Source organism: Oncorhynchus masou, chromosome 30 (genome assembly GCF_036934945.1).
Source record: "Oncorhynchus masou masou isolate Uvic2021 chromosome 30, UVic_Omas_1.1, whole genome shotgun sequence".
Lineage (NCBI taxonomy): Eukaryota > Metazoa > Chordata > Actinopteri > Salmoniformes > Salmonidae > Oncorhynchus > Oncorhynchus masou.
The window spans coordinates 47,970,058-47,989,072 of record NC_088241.1 but is presented as its reverse complement, the minus strand read 5'-3'; the positions used below and the strand labels follow the sequence as shown (position 1 = coordinate 47,989,072).

At 41.4% G+C, this 19,015-nt stretch overlaps 1 protein-coding gene across 6 annotated transcripts in view; it reads left to right on the top strand.

Moving 5' to 3' along the window:
* The window catches only part of tlcd4a (TLC domain containing 4a), a 127,302-nt gene that overhangs the window by 97,576 nt on the left and 10,711 nt on the right, over positions 1–19,015 (top strand). For 4 of the 6 annotated variants that reach the window (XR_010452716.1, XR_010452717.1, XR_010452718.1 and 1 more), the window contains exons 1-4: positions 5,073–5,332; positions 17,548–17,717; positions 18,598–18,687; positions 18,788–18,846. Coding sequence is in view for 3 of the 6 variants with exons in the window: in XM_064949191.1 (XP_064805263.1) it covers positions 17,563–17,717; positions 18,598–18,687; positions 18,788–18,846 (304 nt within the window). In the remaining 3 variants the exon portion in view is untranslated. Of the gene's footprint in view, positions 1–5,072; positions 5,333–17,044; positions 17,293–17,547; positions 17,718–18,597; positions 18,688–18,787; positions 18,847–19,015 lie in introns of those variants that run through there. The other 2 variants (XM_064949192.1, XM_064949193.1) reach the window with 2 other exon arrangements.

Sequence of the window (19,015 nt, the reverse complement as noted above, 5' to 3'; positions counted from 1 at the left end):
AAGCTCTGTACTGATGGTGCCCTGATCCTGCAGCTGAATCAACTTTAGGAGACGGTCCTGGCGCTTTCTGGACTTTCTTGGGCACCCTGAAGCCTTCTTCACAACAATTGAACCGCTCTCCGTGAAGTTCTTGATGATCCAATAAATGGTTGATTTAGGTGCAATCTTACTGGCAGCAATATCCTTGCCTGTGAAGCCCTTTTTGTGCAAAGCAATGATGAAGGCACGTGTTTCCTTGCAGGTAACCATGGCTGACAGAGGAAGAACAATGATTCCAAGCACCACCCTCCTTTTGAAGCTTCCGGTTTGTTATTCGAACTCAATCAGCATGACAGAGTAATCTGCAGCCTTGTCCTCGTCAACACTCACACCTGTGTTAACGAGAGAATCACCGACATGATGTCAGCTGGTCCTTTTGTGGCAGGGCTGAAATGCAGTGGAAATGTATTTTGGGGATTCAGTTCATTTGCATGGCAAAGAGGGACTTTGCAATTAATTGCAATTCATCTGATCATTCTTCATAACATTCTGGAGTATATGCAAATTGCCATCATACAAACTGAGGCAGCAGACATTGTGAAAATTGATATTTGTGTCATTCTCAAAACCTTTGGCCACAATTGTACTTCATTATTCCTAATTCACAATATCAAAATGACAATAAATATAAACGTGATATCTGGGCATATCTACAAGTAGGCCTACAATAAGACAAAGTTATGAAGAACAAAGTCTATGCCGAGAAAATGAGATGGGAATGAGTCTGAGTTGAGTGAACTGGTTTCCTCTAAGAAATTGACCTAGACCACTGAAAGGCCCATGAATCATGAATATGTAATTAATCTTATAGTACAGGAAGAGATTTTACACACCAACTGGAAGGGACCTTACAAATTACAAGTTGTGAAAATGGTACTACAACCTGGTCCCAGATCTGGCAAGATTATATTCTATTATGAATAAAACTTCCATGTCTGATCTGAGAGTGAATACCTAGAGTACTATGTCATACCTGATTAGGCAATATGATATATTATATTATGATTCAACCTACCATGTCTGGCCTGAACACCAGAGAGAAGGAGTACAGCAGGGCGTTCAGAGTGGTGACCACAAAGGAACTCCAGGACTGACAGACCTCAAGGCTACGAGGGATACTCTGGATGGTAAACTGATGGGGAAGGGAAGTGATGAAATGAGTAGGCTCAATTGATAGGACAAAGTAAGCTAAAATGATACAAGTTACAGCAGGGACAAGTAACACATGCAATGCTGAATACACAGATACAGATACAATCTCTATATGGTAAATCGTGCTGGGAAATTTTTACACCGAATAAAGAAGGGGTTGTCTCCATCTGCTGGTGTGAATGGGAATTGCACTGAGATCTTGGGTTTACACCTCACTTTCTCATGTCAATGAGATCTAATTATTTTTATTTTTTTATTGATATATATATATATATTTTTTAAATCATTGGTTTTCCAACTTTAATTTTTAAAATATATTTTCTATTATGAACACAACAAATACAAAAACAGAAATATAGAAACAAGAGTACATAAACCTAACAGTCAGAGGGGTATTACATATCGAGTACATTTCAATTTGTCAAAGCGTTATATGGTGTTTGTTTTTACATTTACTGATCATTTCAAAATAATATTTAAATTCTATCTGAAATAATGTGAAGAGGGGTTTGTTCTCCGCCCACTTCCTTTTATGGACAAAGAATCTTCCATGAAAAATAAACAAATTAACAATGAAAGTTAAACCAGGGTCATATCATTTGGATCAAAATAAAACAACATCAGAGTCTCTTAAATTAACATTAATAGTCATTTATTTTCAAATAAAATCTTCTAACTCACTCCAAAATCTTCTGACATAAGAACTGCCCCAAAATAAATGGTCAAGAGTTTCTGGGTCACAACCACAAATTACACATTCGTTATCTATAGCTATTTTAAATCTATGTATAATTGAATGTAGATTCATAGAAGATTTTAAGAATGACTATAGATTCTGTGAATGAGTTTGTACGATACTTCTTTCATCTTATTAGATATGCAATATTTGCCAGACAACAACAAGACTTTGTTCCAGTTCACTTGTCCTAGTGCTGTATTCCAGTACATTTTAGCAGAGGGAATAGTAACATCTCGATGTAGTGGTCTCATATACATTTTATTACATTTACAGTTTAAAATGTCAATTCCTTCCAGTTGTATTGAGGCTACAAAATCCTCAACAGTTGCAGTTGGAGAATGTATATATTATCCTAAAAGAATAGCACCTTTAATGGCAGCTCAAACAACAATTTGATGTCAATGAGATCTAACAACATAGATGTGGAAATAGAACTGAATTTACAAAGATCACAGCAATGAACAACTTTGTTAGGTAAGCTGTTGTAAAACAAATAATTAAGGCTTCATACTTCATTCAAAGAATTGAGAAAACGCATCTAAAGGATCGTATTATTAAAACACATTTTCCAAACACTGGTCTTTGTAGACCCACTTTCTCTTTGCTTGAACCTCGTGTGAAAATAAAAGTCCTGCACATGCGCCCTATGTGGACAAAAAAAATGAATAACTTGTTGGGACCTATCGTGTGATTGTGTGTGAATCTCCAACGTAGCTGTAATTCGATACCCATAGGATAAAGCGCATTGGGAAGGTCGGCTCTTTTTACTGACTCGAATCTTTTCGACTCGTTCAGTCAAAATAAAGAATCTTTCGACTCATGTCGTTCATTTGAGTCAATAATGCCCAGAGCATGCAGGACCCCTACCGGCGAAAGATAGAAAACAAACTCGAAAGAGCCATGATTCTACGAGCCTCTCGTTAACCATAGGAGTTAATGGACCTGTCATTTGTGACTGAGACTTGTAAACAAACGTATACTTTAAACAATTTTCATGTTTTAGACATACAAATAAGATCATTTCTTGATACATTTGAAACGAGGTCTAGTTGTGTCCGGAACCGGACAAGATTGTGAACGACTCTTGGAGGAATGCATTGCTAGACTACCGTGAGGGTGATAAATAGGTAGACTCAATTCTCCCACTGCTCTCTCCTTCGCAAAATACTTCTCACATTGCAGAGTAGAAACGTCCGTGGGCGTGGGGTGGCGTTTGATCGGAACAATGAGTCTGGGTAGCCAGGCAGTTTGATAACAAAGATTATAGAGATACTGATCAGATACCTGTCCCCGCCCTAACAATGGGAGTCGTTGTACACAAAGCGGTACGGTGGGCTGTCTAGCTCCCGCCTATACTTTCTTTAAATTGGTGCATATATCTCATTATTGAAACTCTTTTTTTAATATTCGATCAAGGTTTTTGACGTAATCGCCTGTAATCAGTGGAGAGAGATGCTTTGCTATACTAGCCTCGTTTCACGAATAGCCAGAGACTGGGTTGAAACACACATCTTCTCTTTTCAGGAAGAGAAAAGCTCAATTATTAGGGGCAGAATAGCAAAGTCCATGTTTTTGATATCTTCGAATATTATAGGCTGCAGCTCACCTTCAGAATGTCATAGAGGAATCAATATATCCCCATATGCATCTGAGTCACGTTTTTCCCAGGCATAGCTTGTTGTTACCATAAGGCATCACCGAGTTAAGCATTGTTATAGAACGCTTGATATCATATGGATACGTTTCATTTATTTAAAGCAAACAATAGATATTCGTTTTTGCCATTTTCTTTAACAAGGGTATGTGTTGCCCTCACTCAATTCGAGCCCTGGTTTTAACCAAACACACCAAACCCTTCCCAGACACGGAGGTATTTAATCAGTGCATGCGACAATATTGGAGTATTTGGCTATTCCAAAATCAATGAATAGCATAATTGTGTCTGTCAAACAGGTAGGCTTAACACTTATTGTTTTGGAATAGGAAGAAATAGGCTCAAATTATATGTCATTCTATGATTATGCCCATAGATAATGTTGGTGCGTGCGTGTACATCTGCATAGGAGTTACAATGTTACAATCACTATGCAGCCTACTGCCTATAGTAGGAAACCGAGTTTCTTATTAAACAATTTGCCACCTGTTAACACACATGGCAAAATCCCATAATTGTTACAATCAATAAAAAATAACATATTTAACATATATTTGTATATTCCCGTAGAACTGTAAAAAAAAAAAAAATATATATATATATATATATAGAGCTATATATATAGAGCTTTAGAAAGAAGTGCTTTCATAAATGCACGGCGGGCCTCATTTCGCTGGAGCAGTGTAAAATAAGCTCTATGTCAATGATCCAGCCTTAACGAATTGCGTTTATTTACATATCGAATTTGATTGCCCAACGTCAGTTTCAGCATTTATTTATTTTGTCTCCAAAAAGTGGCCTCTTTCCTCTTCTGTTTTTTTCTCCCAATGTTACCGGGATGTCACGTGTTCCTACTTATAGCAATACACTTGTAACAACTTAAGTATTACGAAACTTATGTTCGATCAATTAAACCTCACGGAGCAAATAAGCCATTCTTTTTTGTTGACCAAATTCGACACTCATTGGACATCCATTCAAAAAACTCCTTGCTTGGGAGGCGAAACAACGAACAAACGCCACCTGCTGGAGGGAGACCCATTTTCCGCCAAGTTGGGCCTCTCTCTTCCTCTTCCTCTCCTGGTGATAAGAACAGTCGTTCGCGAAATGCAGCCCATGGAACGATTCGATCTAGTTTGAGTTTGTTAAGCAGAGGCTGTGCACGTTTTGGTTTTACAAAGCTTTGTCCATCACAATATTCAATAATAAATGAATTGCAGTCATATTCTTGCACCATGCGATCAATTGTCAATTCTAAACATTTTTTACTCTCTAACTCATAGTCTATTTTTTTTTGCGCGCATATGACAGACAAGTGGTGGTCTTAGCACGTCTCTCCAATCGAACGACTAAAATGATCCAGTCACGTAGAAAAACGAATCATGACTCTCGAGTCAGTAAAAAGAATCGTTAAAAAAGAACGAATCATTTGCGAACTGCACATCACTACCCTATAGTAACCTCGCCCGTCACTTCCATAAACGACCATCAGTTATGCAGTTAGGCTACTCTGCTGCATCCCACACCGCTGTCAATATGCGTGTTTTGTGGGGTGGATTTATCATCTATTTCATTGCAATTTAGAACAATGGTCTGGCATCCTTTTGCTAGCTAGAAGCAAGCTAGTCGTGCTATGAGTGAGAGAGCTATCCGTTTGAACAAAATGATTAAACATGGCATTCGACAGAATTTGCTATGCCTTAGCACCATCACAAACCAGTTGAGTGCTGAACATATTTGAATGAGAGGTAAGTCTCGAGGATTTGTGTTAATTTAGGCTATGTGCGTTTATAATTTAAGCATAGACTATATACATATATATATATATATATTATATTAGTTATTCTTTGACATTTAAAGGGAATGCTGCGGCTCGGCCAATGCGGCGTGAACTGGCCCATTCATGTTGTTGTTGGTTACATTGTTTTGGATTAACATTATATTGCATCGATTGACTGCATGATCTTTGATTGTAATGCATCTGCCGTGTAATTACAATATTACACGTTACGTCACAGCAGATGCTGCGATTAATAGCCTACATTTTGTTGGGTGATGATTTGCAAGTAAAGACCATGACATCCAACGTATCGCCACATTTAGCAACATGGTAGAAAAAAATCTGATTTGATATGCCCGACGCAAAATAGGTTTATCTTGAAAATAATGCAAAATAAGTCATAGTTTAATACATTTGCACCAATTGGCCAAAACATTGTGGATGTGTTTTTATGTTTTGTGAACAAGAACCCCCCCCCCCCCCCCAGAAAAAACTGCTACCATGTGTTGTCTCATTGCTGAAAATGTTAACGTTTCCCTCATGATTGCCATGCACCCTCAAACCCCCATTACTTCTTCGTGTGGCCACTCCGATGACTTATTTGAAAATACATGTAAAAGTCATTTACACTTGCTTGAGGCAGTTTGTTTTAGTTTCCTCTATCTTGTTGAGGCGCACCACATGACCCTGGATGTATCTTGACCTAGGTCTATTCCAACAACTGTCATCAGCAGCCTTGACACACTGAGTGGTACTTATTTAGATTTCATAGTGAGGCAAAAACTGTTGCTGAATTGCGCTATGGACACCATTATGCGTCAGCTGTCTCTATATGTTGACATTTGACCTCAGACATCTATCAGCCCTAGGAAGCACTGTGTGTGTCTGTGTCAAACCAAATCCTATAACTGCCCCTTCATGTGTTTCATGTGCTGCATCCAGTGGTGTAAAGTAAATAAGTAAAATACTTTGAAGTAGGCTACTAAAGTAGTTTTCTTGGGTCTTTACTTTACTATTTATATTTGACAACTTTTACTCTACAACATTCCTAAATAAAATATGTACTTTTTACTCCCATACATTTTCCCTGACACCCAAAAGTAATCGATTGTATACAAGTTAAATCATTTATATAATAATTTATTTAAACCCACTCCCCCCATTGGTGTAATGTAAACTAGAAACCGCAAGTGTCTATCCAGTTAATGAAAAGGCACCCGCAAAAGAAAGTTCTAGGAACTTGCATTTGCGTTGTGCATGATCACGAGCAAGGTCAGTGCAGCCTATCATTTCTCTTCCCCTGTGAGAACCATGAGCACGGGCTGACTTGGATTTGCTGTGCCGCAGCCTGCCAGCAGCATACCTACTAAAGGCTGCACCATGTCCATACATGTAGAAAAAACAAAGACGTACACTGCTCAAAAAATAAAGGGAACACTAAAATAACACATCCTAGATCTAAATGAATGAAATATTCTTATGAAATACTTTTTTCTTTACATAGTTGAATGTGCTGACAACAAAATCACACAAAAATTATCAATGGAAATCAGATTTATCAACCCATGGAGGTCTGGATTTGGAGTCACACTCAAAATTAAAGTGGAAAACCACACTACAGGCTGATCCAACTTTGATGTAATGTCCTTAAAACAAGTCAAAATGAGGATCAGTAGTGTGTGTGGCCTCCACGTGCCTGTATGACCTCCCTACAATGCCTGGGCATGCTCCTGATGAGTTGGCAGATGGTCTCATGAGGGATCTCCTCCCAGACCTGGACTAAAGCATCCGCCAATTCCTGGACAGTCTGTGGTGCTACGTGGCGTTGGTGGATGGAGCGAGACATGATGTCCTAGGTGTGCTCAATTGGATTCAGGTCTGGGGAACGGGTGGGCCAGTCCATAGCACCAATGCCTTCCTCTTGCGGGAACTGCTGACACGCTCCAGCCACATGAGGTCTAATATTGTCTTGCATTAGGAGGAACCCAGGGCCAACCGCACCAGCATTCTGGTCTCACAAGGGGTCTGAGGATTTCATCTCGGTACCTAATGGCAGTCAGGCTACCTCTGGCGAGCACATGGATGGCTGTGCGGCCCCCCAAAGAAATGCCACCCCACACCATGACTGACCCACCGCCAAACCGGTCATGCTGGAGGATGTTGCAGGCAGCAGAACGTTCTCCACGGCGTCTCCAGACTCTGTCACGTCTGTCACATGTGCTCAGTGTAAACCTGCTTTCATCTGTGAAGAGCACAGAGCGCCAGTGGCGAATTTGCCAATCTTGGTGTTCTCTGGAAAATGCCAAACGTCCTGCACGGTGTTGGGCTGTAAGCACAACCCCCACCTGTGGACGTCGGGCCCTCATACCACCCTCATGGAGTCTGTTTCTGACCGTTTGAGCAGACACATGCACATTTGTGGCCTGCTGGAGGTCATTTTGCAGGGCTCTGGCAGTGCTCCTCCTGCTCCTCCTTGCACAAAGGCGGAGGTAGCGGTCCTGCTGCTGGGTTGTTGCCCTGCTACGGCCTCCTCCACGTCTCCTGATGTACTGACCTGCCTCCTGGTAGCGCCTCCATGCTCTGGACACTACGCTGACAGACACAGCAAACCTTGGGTTGTAGGTTGTAGACTCCGTCTCATGCTACCACTAGAGTGAACTCACCGCCAGCATTCAAAAATGACCAAAACATCAGCCAAGAAGCATAGGAACTGAGAAGTGGTCTGTGGTCACCACCTGCAGAACCACTCCTTTATTGGGGGTGTCTTGCTAATTGCTTATAATTTCCACCTGTTGTCTATTCCATTTGCACAACAGCATGTGAAATGTATTGTCCATCAGTGTTGCTTCTGAAGTGGACAGTTTGATTTCACAGAAGTGTGATTGACATGGAGTTACATTGTGTTGTTTAAGTGTTCCCTTTATTTTTTTGAGCATTGTATATACAGTGGGGCAAAAAAGTATTTAGTCAGCCACCAATTGTGCAAGTTCTCCCACTTACAAAGATGAGGCCTGTAATTTTCATCATAGGTACACTTCAACTATGACAGACAAAATGAGAAGGAAAAAAAATCCAGAAAATCACATTGTAGGATTTTTAATGAATTTATTTGCAAATTATGGTGGAAAATAAGTATTTGGTCAATAACAAAAGTTTATCTCAATACTTTGTTATATACCCTTTGTTGGCAATGACAGAGGTCAAACGTTTTCTGTAAGTCTTCACAAGGTTTTCACACACTGTTGCTGGTATTTTGGCCCATTCCTCCATGCAGATCTCTTCTAGAGCAGTGATGTTTTGGGGCTGTTGCTGGGCAGCACAGACTTTCAACTCCCTCCAAAGATTTTCTATGGGGTTGAGATCTGGAGACTGGCTAGGCCACTCCAGTATCTTGAAATGCTTCTTACGAAGCCACTCCTTCGTTGCCCTGGCGGTGTGTTTGGGATCATTGTCATGCTGAAAGACCCAGTCACGTTTCATCTTCAATGCCCTTGCTGATGGAAGGAGGTTTTCACTCAAAATCTCACGATACATGGCCCCATTCATTCTTTCCTTTACACTGATCAGTCGTCCTGGTCCCTTTGCAGAAAAACAGCCCCAAAGCATGATGTTTCCACCCCCATGCTTCACAGTAGGTATGGTGTTCTTTGGATGCAACTCAGCATTCTTTGTCCTCCAAACACGACGAGTTGAGTTTTTACCAAAAAGTTATATTTTGGTTTCATCTGACCATATGACATATGACATTCTCCCAATCTTCTTCTGGATCATCCAAATGCTCCCTAGCAAACTTCAGATGGGCCTGGACATGTACTGTCCAGGGGGACACGTCTGGCACTGCAGGATTTGAGTACCTGGCGGCGTAGTGTGTTATTGATGGTAGGCTTTGTTACTTTGGTTCCAGCTCTGCAGGTCATTCACTAGGTCCCCCTGTGTGGTTCTGGGATTTTTGCTCACCGTTCTTGTGATAATTTTGCCCCCACGGGGTGAGATCTTGCGTGGAGCCCCAGATCGAGGGAGATTATCAGTGGTCTTGTATGTCTTCCATTTCCTAATAATTGCTCCCGCAGTTGATTTCTTCAAACCAAGCTGCTTACCTATTGCAGATTCAGTCTTCCCAGCCTGGTGCAGGTTTACAATTTTGTTTCTGGTGTCATTTGACAGCTCTTTGATCTTGGCCATAGTGGAGTTTGGAGTGTGACTGTTTGAGGTTGTGGACAGGTGTCTTTTATACTGATAACAAGTTCAAACAGGTGCCATTAATAAAGGTAACGAGTGGAGGACAGAGGAGCCTCTTAAAGAAGAAGTTACAGGTCTGTGAGAGCCAGAAATCTTGCTTGTTTGTAGGTAACCAAATACTTATTTTCCACCATAATTTGCAAATAAATTCATTAAAAATTCTACAATGTGATTTTCTGGATTTTTTTCTTCTAATTTTGTCTGTCATAGTTGAAGTGTACCTATGATGACAATTACAGGCCCCTCATCTTTTTAAGTGGGAGAACTTGCACAATTGGTGGCTGACTAAATACTTTTTTGCCCCACTGTAAACCCTAGATTGCCAATGCTATGTATTAGCCAGTGGGAGGCTTTGAAGCCACCGGTCGGCCATATTGGCACTCCCCAGAAGGAGCAGTTCTCCATAGGAATGACTGTAATTCTACAGTATTACAATGAAGTGTTTAAACAACAAAATTACATGTATGAGCCTTAGGATCTCATCACGGTATCTCTGCATTCAAATTGCATTCGCTAAAATGCATTTGTGTTCGTTGTCCGTAGCTTATGCCAGCACAAACCATAACGCCACCATAGGGCACTCTGTTCACAACATTGACATCAGCAGACTGCTCACCCACACAAGGCTATACACGCTGTCTTCCATCTGCCCTGTACAGTTGAAATTTGGATTAATCCTTGAAGAGCACACTTCTCTAGCGTGCTAGTGCCAGCGGAGGTGAGCATTTGTCCACTGAAGTCGATTACTAAGCCGAACTACAGTCAGGTCAAGACCCTGGTGAGGACAACGAGAAAGCAGATAATCTTCCCTGAGACATTTCTGACAGTTTGTGCAGAAATCCTTCAGTTGTGCAAACCCACAGTCTCATCAGCTGTCTAGATGGCTGGTCTCCGATGATCCCACAGGGGAAGAAGCTGGATGTGGAGGTTCTAGGCTGGCGTGGTTACACGTGGTCTGCGGTTGTGAGGCCGTTTGGACATACTGCCAAATTCTCTAAAACGACATGGTTTATAGTAGAGAAACTAACATTAAATTCTCTGGCAACCGCTCTGGTAGACATTCCTGCAGTCAGCAGGCCAATTGCACGCTCCCTCAACTTGAGACGTGTGGCATTGTGTTGTCTGACACAACTGCATTTTATTGTCCCCAATTAACCTGCTTTTAGTTTCAGTTTCTCGATATGCCACGTGTTTTAGGTGGATGGATTATCTTGGCAAAGGAGAAATGCTCACTAACAGAGATAATAAATAAATGTGACAGAAATAAACTTTTTATGCGTATGGAAATTTCTGGGATCTTTTATTTTTAAATATTTTTTTGGGTCGAGTGATTAGACCTCACTATGGTAATAACATATAATATAGCACTGGAGTCCTCTAAAATGGAACCCAGGCCAGAGAGAGAAGTAGAGGATGGAGTGTTTTTCAGGAAGATAATGTATATGTCTAGCCTAGCTGTTTCAGAGACATCTTTGGAGTTCGACATGGAGGGTGGTTGACTTATCCTAAAGCCAATCAAATCAGCCCTTTATGCAAATTATTCAAGTGTGACAGACAGGAAAAGAGTGCAGAGGGAGCTTGACTCCCACACCAACTGCAGTAGCCTGCTGTGGCTGACATGCACTTGTTAACATCAGCCATTACACTGCTTTGTTGGCTGGGACCTTTGTTGTGTTTGAGGGAGCTGGAATTGGAGAAAATCTAGGTGCACTGACTGACTATGTATATTTGTGACTTTGTGTAGGCCCATCCCAAAGTATCACATTTAACAATTCCGTCATCCTTGTTTTGTATAAAGAGTAGTCCTCCGGTGGTGTGTGTATGCATAGGTTATACAAGTAGGTCTAAGTGTAGCAATAGGATAGCCATGTTTTACAGGTGGAGCATGCCTCTGTTTTTGTCAGTACTAGGCCCACATTGAACCATTTCCATTCCAAGAAGTGTCCAAGTGTTCATAGCCTGTATGATATGAATACACACACACACACCACTACTAGGGCTCCTTAGTGGCGCAGCGGTCTAAGGCACTGCATCTCAGTGCTTGGGGCGTCACTACAGACACCCTGGTTTGATTCCAGGCTGTATCACAACTGGCCGTGATTGGGTGGCGCACAATTGGCCCAGCGTCGTCCGGGTTTGGTCGGTGTAGGCCGTCATTGTCAATAAGAATTTGTTCTTAACTGACTTCCTTAGTTAAATAAAGGTTCACTTAAAAATAATAATTTACTAATGCTCTTGATTGTTAACCACACTGATTGAACTGGCTCACTGGGAAGGTATTCAGAAGGTATCAGAAGATGTCCTGTGTGAGTGTGTGCATGTGTTTGCTTTGCTTTCTGCAGTGCTGATGAGTGTATCTCTGAGTGGCAGGATCGGGCTGGTTTACTGCCACACACCACTGCTGAGGCAGAGACGGGCTGTCTCCTTGGTCATAGCCCCAACCGACGTTCTGCTCTACTGCTGCTGGGATCTGAGCCCTTACGGTCATGGATTCACAGTGTACTATCCCATTATCCTATCGACTGGTATAGGCAATAATAATAATGAAGTACATACAGTTGACATCGGAAGTCTACATACACTTAGGTTGGAGTCATTAAAACTTGTTTTTCAACCACTCCACACATTTCTTGTTAACAAACTATAGTTTTGGCAAGTCGGTTTGGACATTTTTCCAACAATTGTTTACAGAAAGATTATTTCACTTATAATTCACTGTATCGCAAATCCAGTTGGTCAGATGTATACATACACTAAGTTGACTGTGCCTTTAAACAGCTTGGAAAATTCCAGAAAATGATGTCATGGAGTTAGAAACTTCTGATAGGCTAATTAACATCATTTGAGTCAATTTGAGGTGTACCTGTATATGTATTTCAAGGCCTACCTTCAAATCAGTGCCTCTTTGCTTGACATCATGGGAAACCAAAATAAGTCAGCCAAGACCTCAATTGTAGACCTCCACAAGTCTGGTTCATCCTTGGGAGCAATTTCCAAACGCCTGAAGGTACTACGTTCATCTGTACAAACAATAGTACGCAAGTATAAACACCATGGGACCACGCATCCGTCATAATGCTCAGGAAGGAGACGCATTCTGTCTCCTAGAGATGAACGTACTTTGGTGCGAAAAGTGTAAATCAATCCCAGAACAACAGCAAATGACCTTGTGAAGATGCTGAAGGAAACAGGTACAAAGTATCTATATCCACAGTAAAACGAGTCCTTTATGGACATAACCTGAAAGGCCGCTCAGCAAGGAAGAAGCCACTGCTCCAAAACCGCCATAAAAAAGCCAGACTACGGTTTGCAACTGCACATGGTGGCAAAGATTGTACTTTTTTGAGAAATGTCCTCTGGTCTGATGAAACAAAAATAGAATTGTTTGGCCATAATGACCATTGTTATGTTTGGAGGAAAAAGGGAGAGGCTTGCAAGCCGAAGAACACCATCCCATCCGTTTAGCACGGGGGTGGCAGCATCATTTGTGGGGGTGCTTTGCTGCTGGAGGGACTGGTGCTCTTCACAATATAAATTACATCATGAGGGAGGTAAATTATGTGGAATTATATTGGAGCAACATCTCAAGACATCAGTCAGGAAGTTAAAGCTTGGTCGCAAATGGGTCTTCCAAATGGACAATGACCCCAAGCATATTTCCAAAGTTGTGGCAAAATGGCTTAAGGACAACAAAGTCAAGGTATTGGAGTGGCCATCACAAAGCCCTGACCTCAATCCCATAGAACATTTGTGGGCAGAACTGAAAAAGAGTGTGTGAGCGAGGAGGCCTACACACCTGTCTCAGTTACACCTGCTCTGTAAGGAGGAATGGGCCAAAATTCACCCAACTTATTGTGGGAAGCTTGTGGAAGGCTACCTGAAGCGTTTGACCCAAGTTAAACCATTTAAAGGCAATGCTACACTCAATTAGTATTTAGTATGTAAACTTCTGACCCACATGAAAGAAATAAAAGCTGAAATAAATAATTCTCTCTACTATTATTCTGACATTTCACATTCTTAAAATAAAGTGGTGACCCTAACTGACCTAAGACAGGGAATTGTTACTAGGATTAAATGTCAGGAATTGTGAAACCGAGTTTAAATGTATTTGGCTAAGGTGTATGTAAACTTCCGACTTCAACTGTAACTGTCATGTGTATACAGTAGAATCATCTGGAGATCAAAACTAACATGCTGTGTTCCTGAGTAGAACATGTAGGCCTAATTTTAGTAGTTGCATTTTACTGCATGAACGGTATTGTCTGTATGCATTGATATTCATAATGTGACAATATGGTACAGAATGAAATAAGAGCCAGAACATCAGGACGTTCAAGGGTGTCCAATCGCAGCAGCACCCAGGCAGCATGACAATCTCCACAGCGCACTGTGTGTGTGTATGTAATGGCTTCTGCTGGTCTGAGCTGGTGCTTGGTTGGCTGGTGATGTTTGAGCCAAAGGCTTATCTGTATGGATCAGTGCTTTCTCTACTCTGCACGGGTCAGAAAGGAAGATTCTACCGCAGAATGAGTCCATCTCTCTACTGTATGGGGACAACTGTACAACTCCAGACATCACTGTTGTGTGCTAAAGTTTGCTTTCTAGAATCCTGACAATAGAGGTCAATAGAAACACGCACAATTTATGTTTGTTTGATGCATAGGCCTATATGGTCAGATTTATGAAATATTTTGACCCAGTTCCACGCACCATATCTACACTAAGTATTCAAAACATTAAGAACACCTGCTCTTTCCATGACCGACTGACCAGGTGAATCCAGGTGAAAGCAATGATCCCTTATTGATGTCACTGTAATATCCACCTCAATCAGTGTAGATAAAGGGAGACCGGTTAATGAAGGATTTTTAAGCCTTGAGACTAGAGGTCGATACCGATTATTGGAGGAGCAAAAAAAGACACTACCGATTTAATCGGACGATTTTAAAAAAATATTTTTTTTATTTGTAATAATGACAATTACAACAATACTGAATGAAAACTTATTTTAACTTAATACATCAATAAAAATCAATTTAGCCTCGAATAAATAACGAAACATGTTCAATTTGGTTTAAATAATGCAAAAACAAATTGTTGTAAAAGTGCAATATGTGCCATGTAAAAAAGCTAAAGTTTGATTTCCTTGCTCAGATCATGAAAACATATGAAAGTTGGTGGTTCCTTTTAACATGAGACTTCAATATTCCAAGGTTAGAGGTTTTAGGTTGTAGTTAATATAGTATTTATAGGACTATTTCTCTCTATACCATTTGTATTTCATATACCTTTGACTATTGGATATTCTTACAGGCACTTTAGTATTGCCAGTGTAACAGTACAGCTTCCATCCCTCTCCTTGCCCCTACCTGGGCTCGAACCAGGAACACATCGACAACAGCCACACTCGAAGAAGCGTTACCCATCGCTCCACAATAGCCGCGGCCCTTGCAGAGCAAGGGGAATAACTACTCCAAGTCTCAGAGCGAGTGACATTTGAAACGCTATTAGCTCACACCCCGCTAACTAGCTAGCCATTTCACATCTGTTACTCCAGCCATTATGCTGATGGGCTTGACGTTGTAAACAGCGCTGTGCTTGCAAAGAGCTGCTGGCAAAACGCACAAAAGTGCTGTTTGAATGAATGCTTACGAGCCTGCTGCTGCCTACCATCGCTCAGTCAGACTGCTCTATCAAATCATAGACTTAATTATAACATAACACACAGAAGTACGAGCCTTTGGTCATTAATATGGTCGAATCCGGAAGCTATCATTTCGAAAACAAAACGTTTATTATTTCAGTGAAATACGGAGTTTCTGTTTTTTACGTAACGGGTGGCATCTCTAAGTCTAAATATTCTTGTTACATTGCACACCCTTCAATGTTATGTCATAATTACGTAAAATTCTGGCAAATTAGTTCGCAATGAGCCAGGCTGCCCAACTGTTGCATATACCCTGACTCAAGAGAAGTGACACAATTTCACCTGGTTAATATTGCCTGGTAACCTGGATTTCATTTAGCTAAATATGCAGGTTTAAAAATATATACTTCTGTGTATTGATTTTAAGAAAGGCATTGGTGTTTATGGTTAGGTATAGTCGTCCAACGATTGTGCTTTTTTCGCAAATGCGCTTTTGTTAAATCATCCCCCAGCGTTGCATTGATTATATGCAACGCAGGACACGCTAGATAAACAAGTAATATCATCAATCATGTGTAGTTATAACTAGTGATTATGATTGATTGATTATTTTTTATAAGATAAGTTTAATGCTAGCTAGCAACTTACCTTGGCTTCTACTGCATTCGCGTAACAGGCAGGCTCCTCGTGGAGTGTAATGAGCAGGTGGTTAGAGCGTTGGACTCGTTAACCGTAAAATTTGCAAGATTGGATCCCCCGAACTGACAAAGTGAAAATCTGTCGTTCTGCCCCTGAACAAGGCAGTTAACCCACCGTTAGGCTGTCATTAAAAATAAGAATGTGTTCTTAACTGACTTGCCTAGTTAAATAAAGGTATTAAGAAAATAGGCAGAATCAGCTCCCAAAAATACCAATTTCCGATTGTTATGAAAACTTGAAATCGGCCCTAATTAATCGGCCATTCCGATTAATCGATCGACCTCTACTTGAGACAATTGAGACATGGATTGTGTATGTGTGCCATATTAGAGGGTGAATGAGCAAGACAAAATATTTAAGTGCCTTTGAACGAGGTATGGTAGTAGGTGCAGGCGCACTGGTTTGAGTGTGTCAAGAAATGCAACACTGTTTTTTCACACTTTTTCCCGTGTGTATCGAGTGGTCCACCGCCCAAAGGACATCTAGCCAACTTTACACAACTGTGGGAAGCATTGGAGTCAACATGGGTCAGCATCCCTGTGGAGCTCTTTCGACAGTTTGTATAGTCCATGCCCAGGCGAATTGAGGCTGTTTTGAGTGTAAAAGGGGGTGCAACTCTATTAGGATGGTGTTCCTAATGTTTGGTATACACAGTGTATGCATGCCTTTGAATGAGGTATGGGGTGGCAGGTAGCCTAGTGGTTAGAACGTTGGACCAGTAACCGAAAGTTTGCTAGATCGAATCCCCGAACTGACAATGTAAAGATCTGTTGTTCTGCTCTTGAACAAGGCAGTTAGCCTAGGAAAAGTGGGTTATCATTGTAAATAAGGATTTGTCATTAGCTGACTTGCCTAGTTAAATAAATGCCTTCACTTTTAATATTTAACCTACTCTGTGTTATGGTCTACTGTCAGTCCATATTTACTTACTACCCATATTGATCTACTACAGCATCTCTGGAACAATTTCCTTCTAGGTAAATGATTTAGTTTATGCTTTGCCTGTACACTGGCCATAACGTATGTCAGTATAGCCACAAACCGCAAATTCTCCACAGCACTTCCTCTGTTGGTGTCAGTATGTCTCTTTGGGCCAGTATTTTGGTTCATTAGCCTACAGCACCCGTCTTCTCCACTCCCTTAGTTTAGCCAAGCCAAAGGTGAGTTCTGTTAAACATTGACTGACTTTGGATTGAACTGACTGATACACATTTAACACCATCACACTGAGACAGTCACACCACAGTCATGCCATGGACTTGCAAGAAGTGATAGGTCTGGTGTAATTCAAATGGATAAACACAGGCTGAAGAAAAGAACTTTTCTAGGATAAATAGTAGGTGAGTGAAGATCAACTCTGTTGATTTGGATTTATAAGTGATACGCTTGAGGTTGGGCCGAAAATGTTTGTGTTCCTTACTGCCTGTAACCTAAAACTTAGTATACTGCCTGTCTACCTAGTTGTATCCACAGTTGTTTGTTTTGCCTATATGTTTTCTCAATGCAACCTAGATGTGTTTTGTTGAATCTATCCAACTGACCGTTCACCTTTCACCCTCTTTCTCCCTTCCTCTCTCTCCTCCCACTCTCTCCAGTGGGCTTAGGCGGCCATGGACCTGTTCAGCCAGCTCATCCTTGTCATCTCGGTCACCAGTTTCCTCTCCTTCCAGTGGCTCTTCCACCGGGTCAGTCCCTGGGTCTCCACCCGTGTCAGCCCTGGCTTCTTATGCCTTGCAGACAAGCAGAAGGTGGAGTGGAACTCAAGGTATAGAACACTGGCTACTGGCTGCAACACACACTGATAATATACTTTGTGTCAGCACATTAATGCATACATTTTAGTGGATGTAGAATAGAGTCATTGTCCATATTTCCATAATGGGCACACTTGGTTAATGTTTTCGAACGTATCCCACAAAATTGTGGGTCAGAATATTTACAGTAAAGTGTTGACAGTCTGCGAAGTTGTTAATTTGTCGTCCAGTTGTTTTACACAGTTCATGACTTAATGTGCCGCCAGATTTACTAATAAAAATATCGGACAAAAATACACTCTTATCACACCGCATGGTACACTGTGTACCATGCACAGTTATGATATAAAATCCTTATGGTGTCAGTTATTATTATTATTATTATTATTATTCTTATTACAACTGTCCATAGCAGAGTGTACTGTATACTGCAAAGCCACAGCTGTCTTGAAGATTACTGATTACCCTCAGACGACCCTGTCTGTGAAGGTTCTGTAGTGGTCTCGTCTTTCTCTGGCAGACTGGCAGGGAGATGTTGATGTGGGTCGTTACAGGAGGGACACAGACCTGGCTTACAGTAGATACAGCCTAACTGAGTCCGCTTGGGCGCCTGATTTACTTGACAACCTGTCTAACTTTCTCGACTGACTGACTGGCTTTCTACCGGTCTGACTGCCCGCTTGCCTGTCTGACTGCCTGATAGCCTGCCTGTCTGAGTGACCCCTGAACGGTGTTTAATCTCCTGTTCTAATTGGGCTGAATCTGTCTGCCGGTGGCCGTGCAACCAATCAATTAATTCCACCTGCACTGTGCACAGGAACGCCTAATCTGCATCACTTATTAAAGTGTTTTATCACAGATTTGACCAGGGGTGTGTGTGTGTTCTTTTAGGACAGTGTCCACGCTTCATGCCCTTGTGGTGGGACTCTTCTGTCTCTACATCCTGCTCTTTGATGACGCCATCAATGAAGACCCCGTCTGGTGAGGACTCTGTCGCTTTGTTGAAGTGCATGATGGAACCAGTGTGTTGTACATACTATTTACCCATTTTGTGTCTTGTCCTGTCTGTTTCTGCCAACAGGGGAGATCCGACACTTGTGAAGATAAATGTTGGCGTGACAACAGGCTACCTCATATCTGGTGAGAACAAAGACACTTTAGTCTCATACCCACTTGCAAAGGTCCTCGTTCACTACAGGACATCTTGGCAATCCCTAGCCACTCTTCGGCGACATTGGCAAAATCAGTTTTGTTTTGCCCTTTTTGTCTGTACCAGAAATTTTGTTGTTGCATTTCTTAACACTTTTGT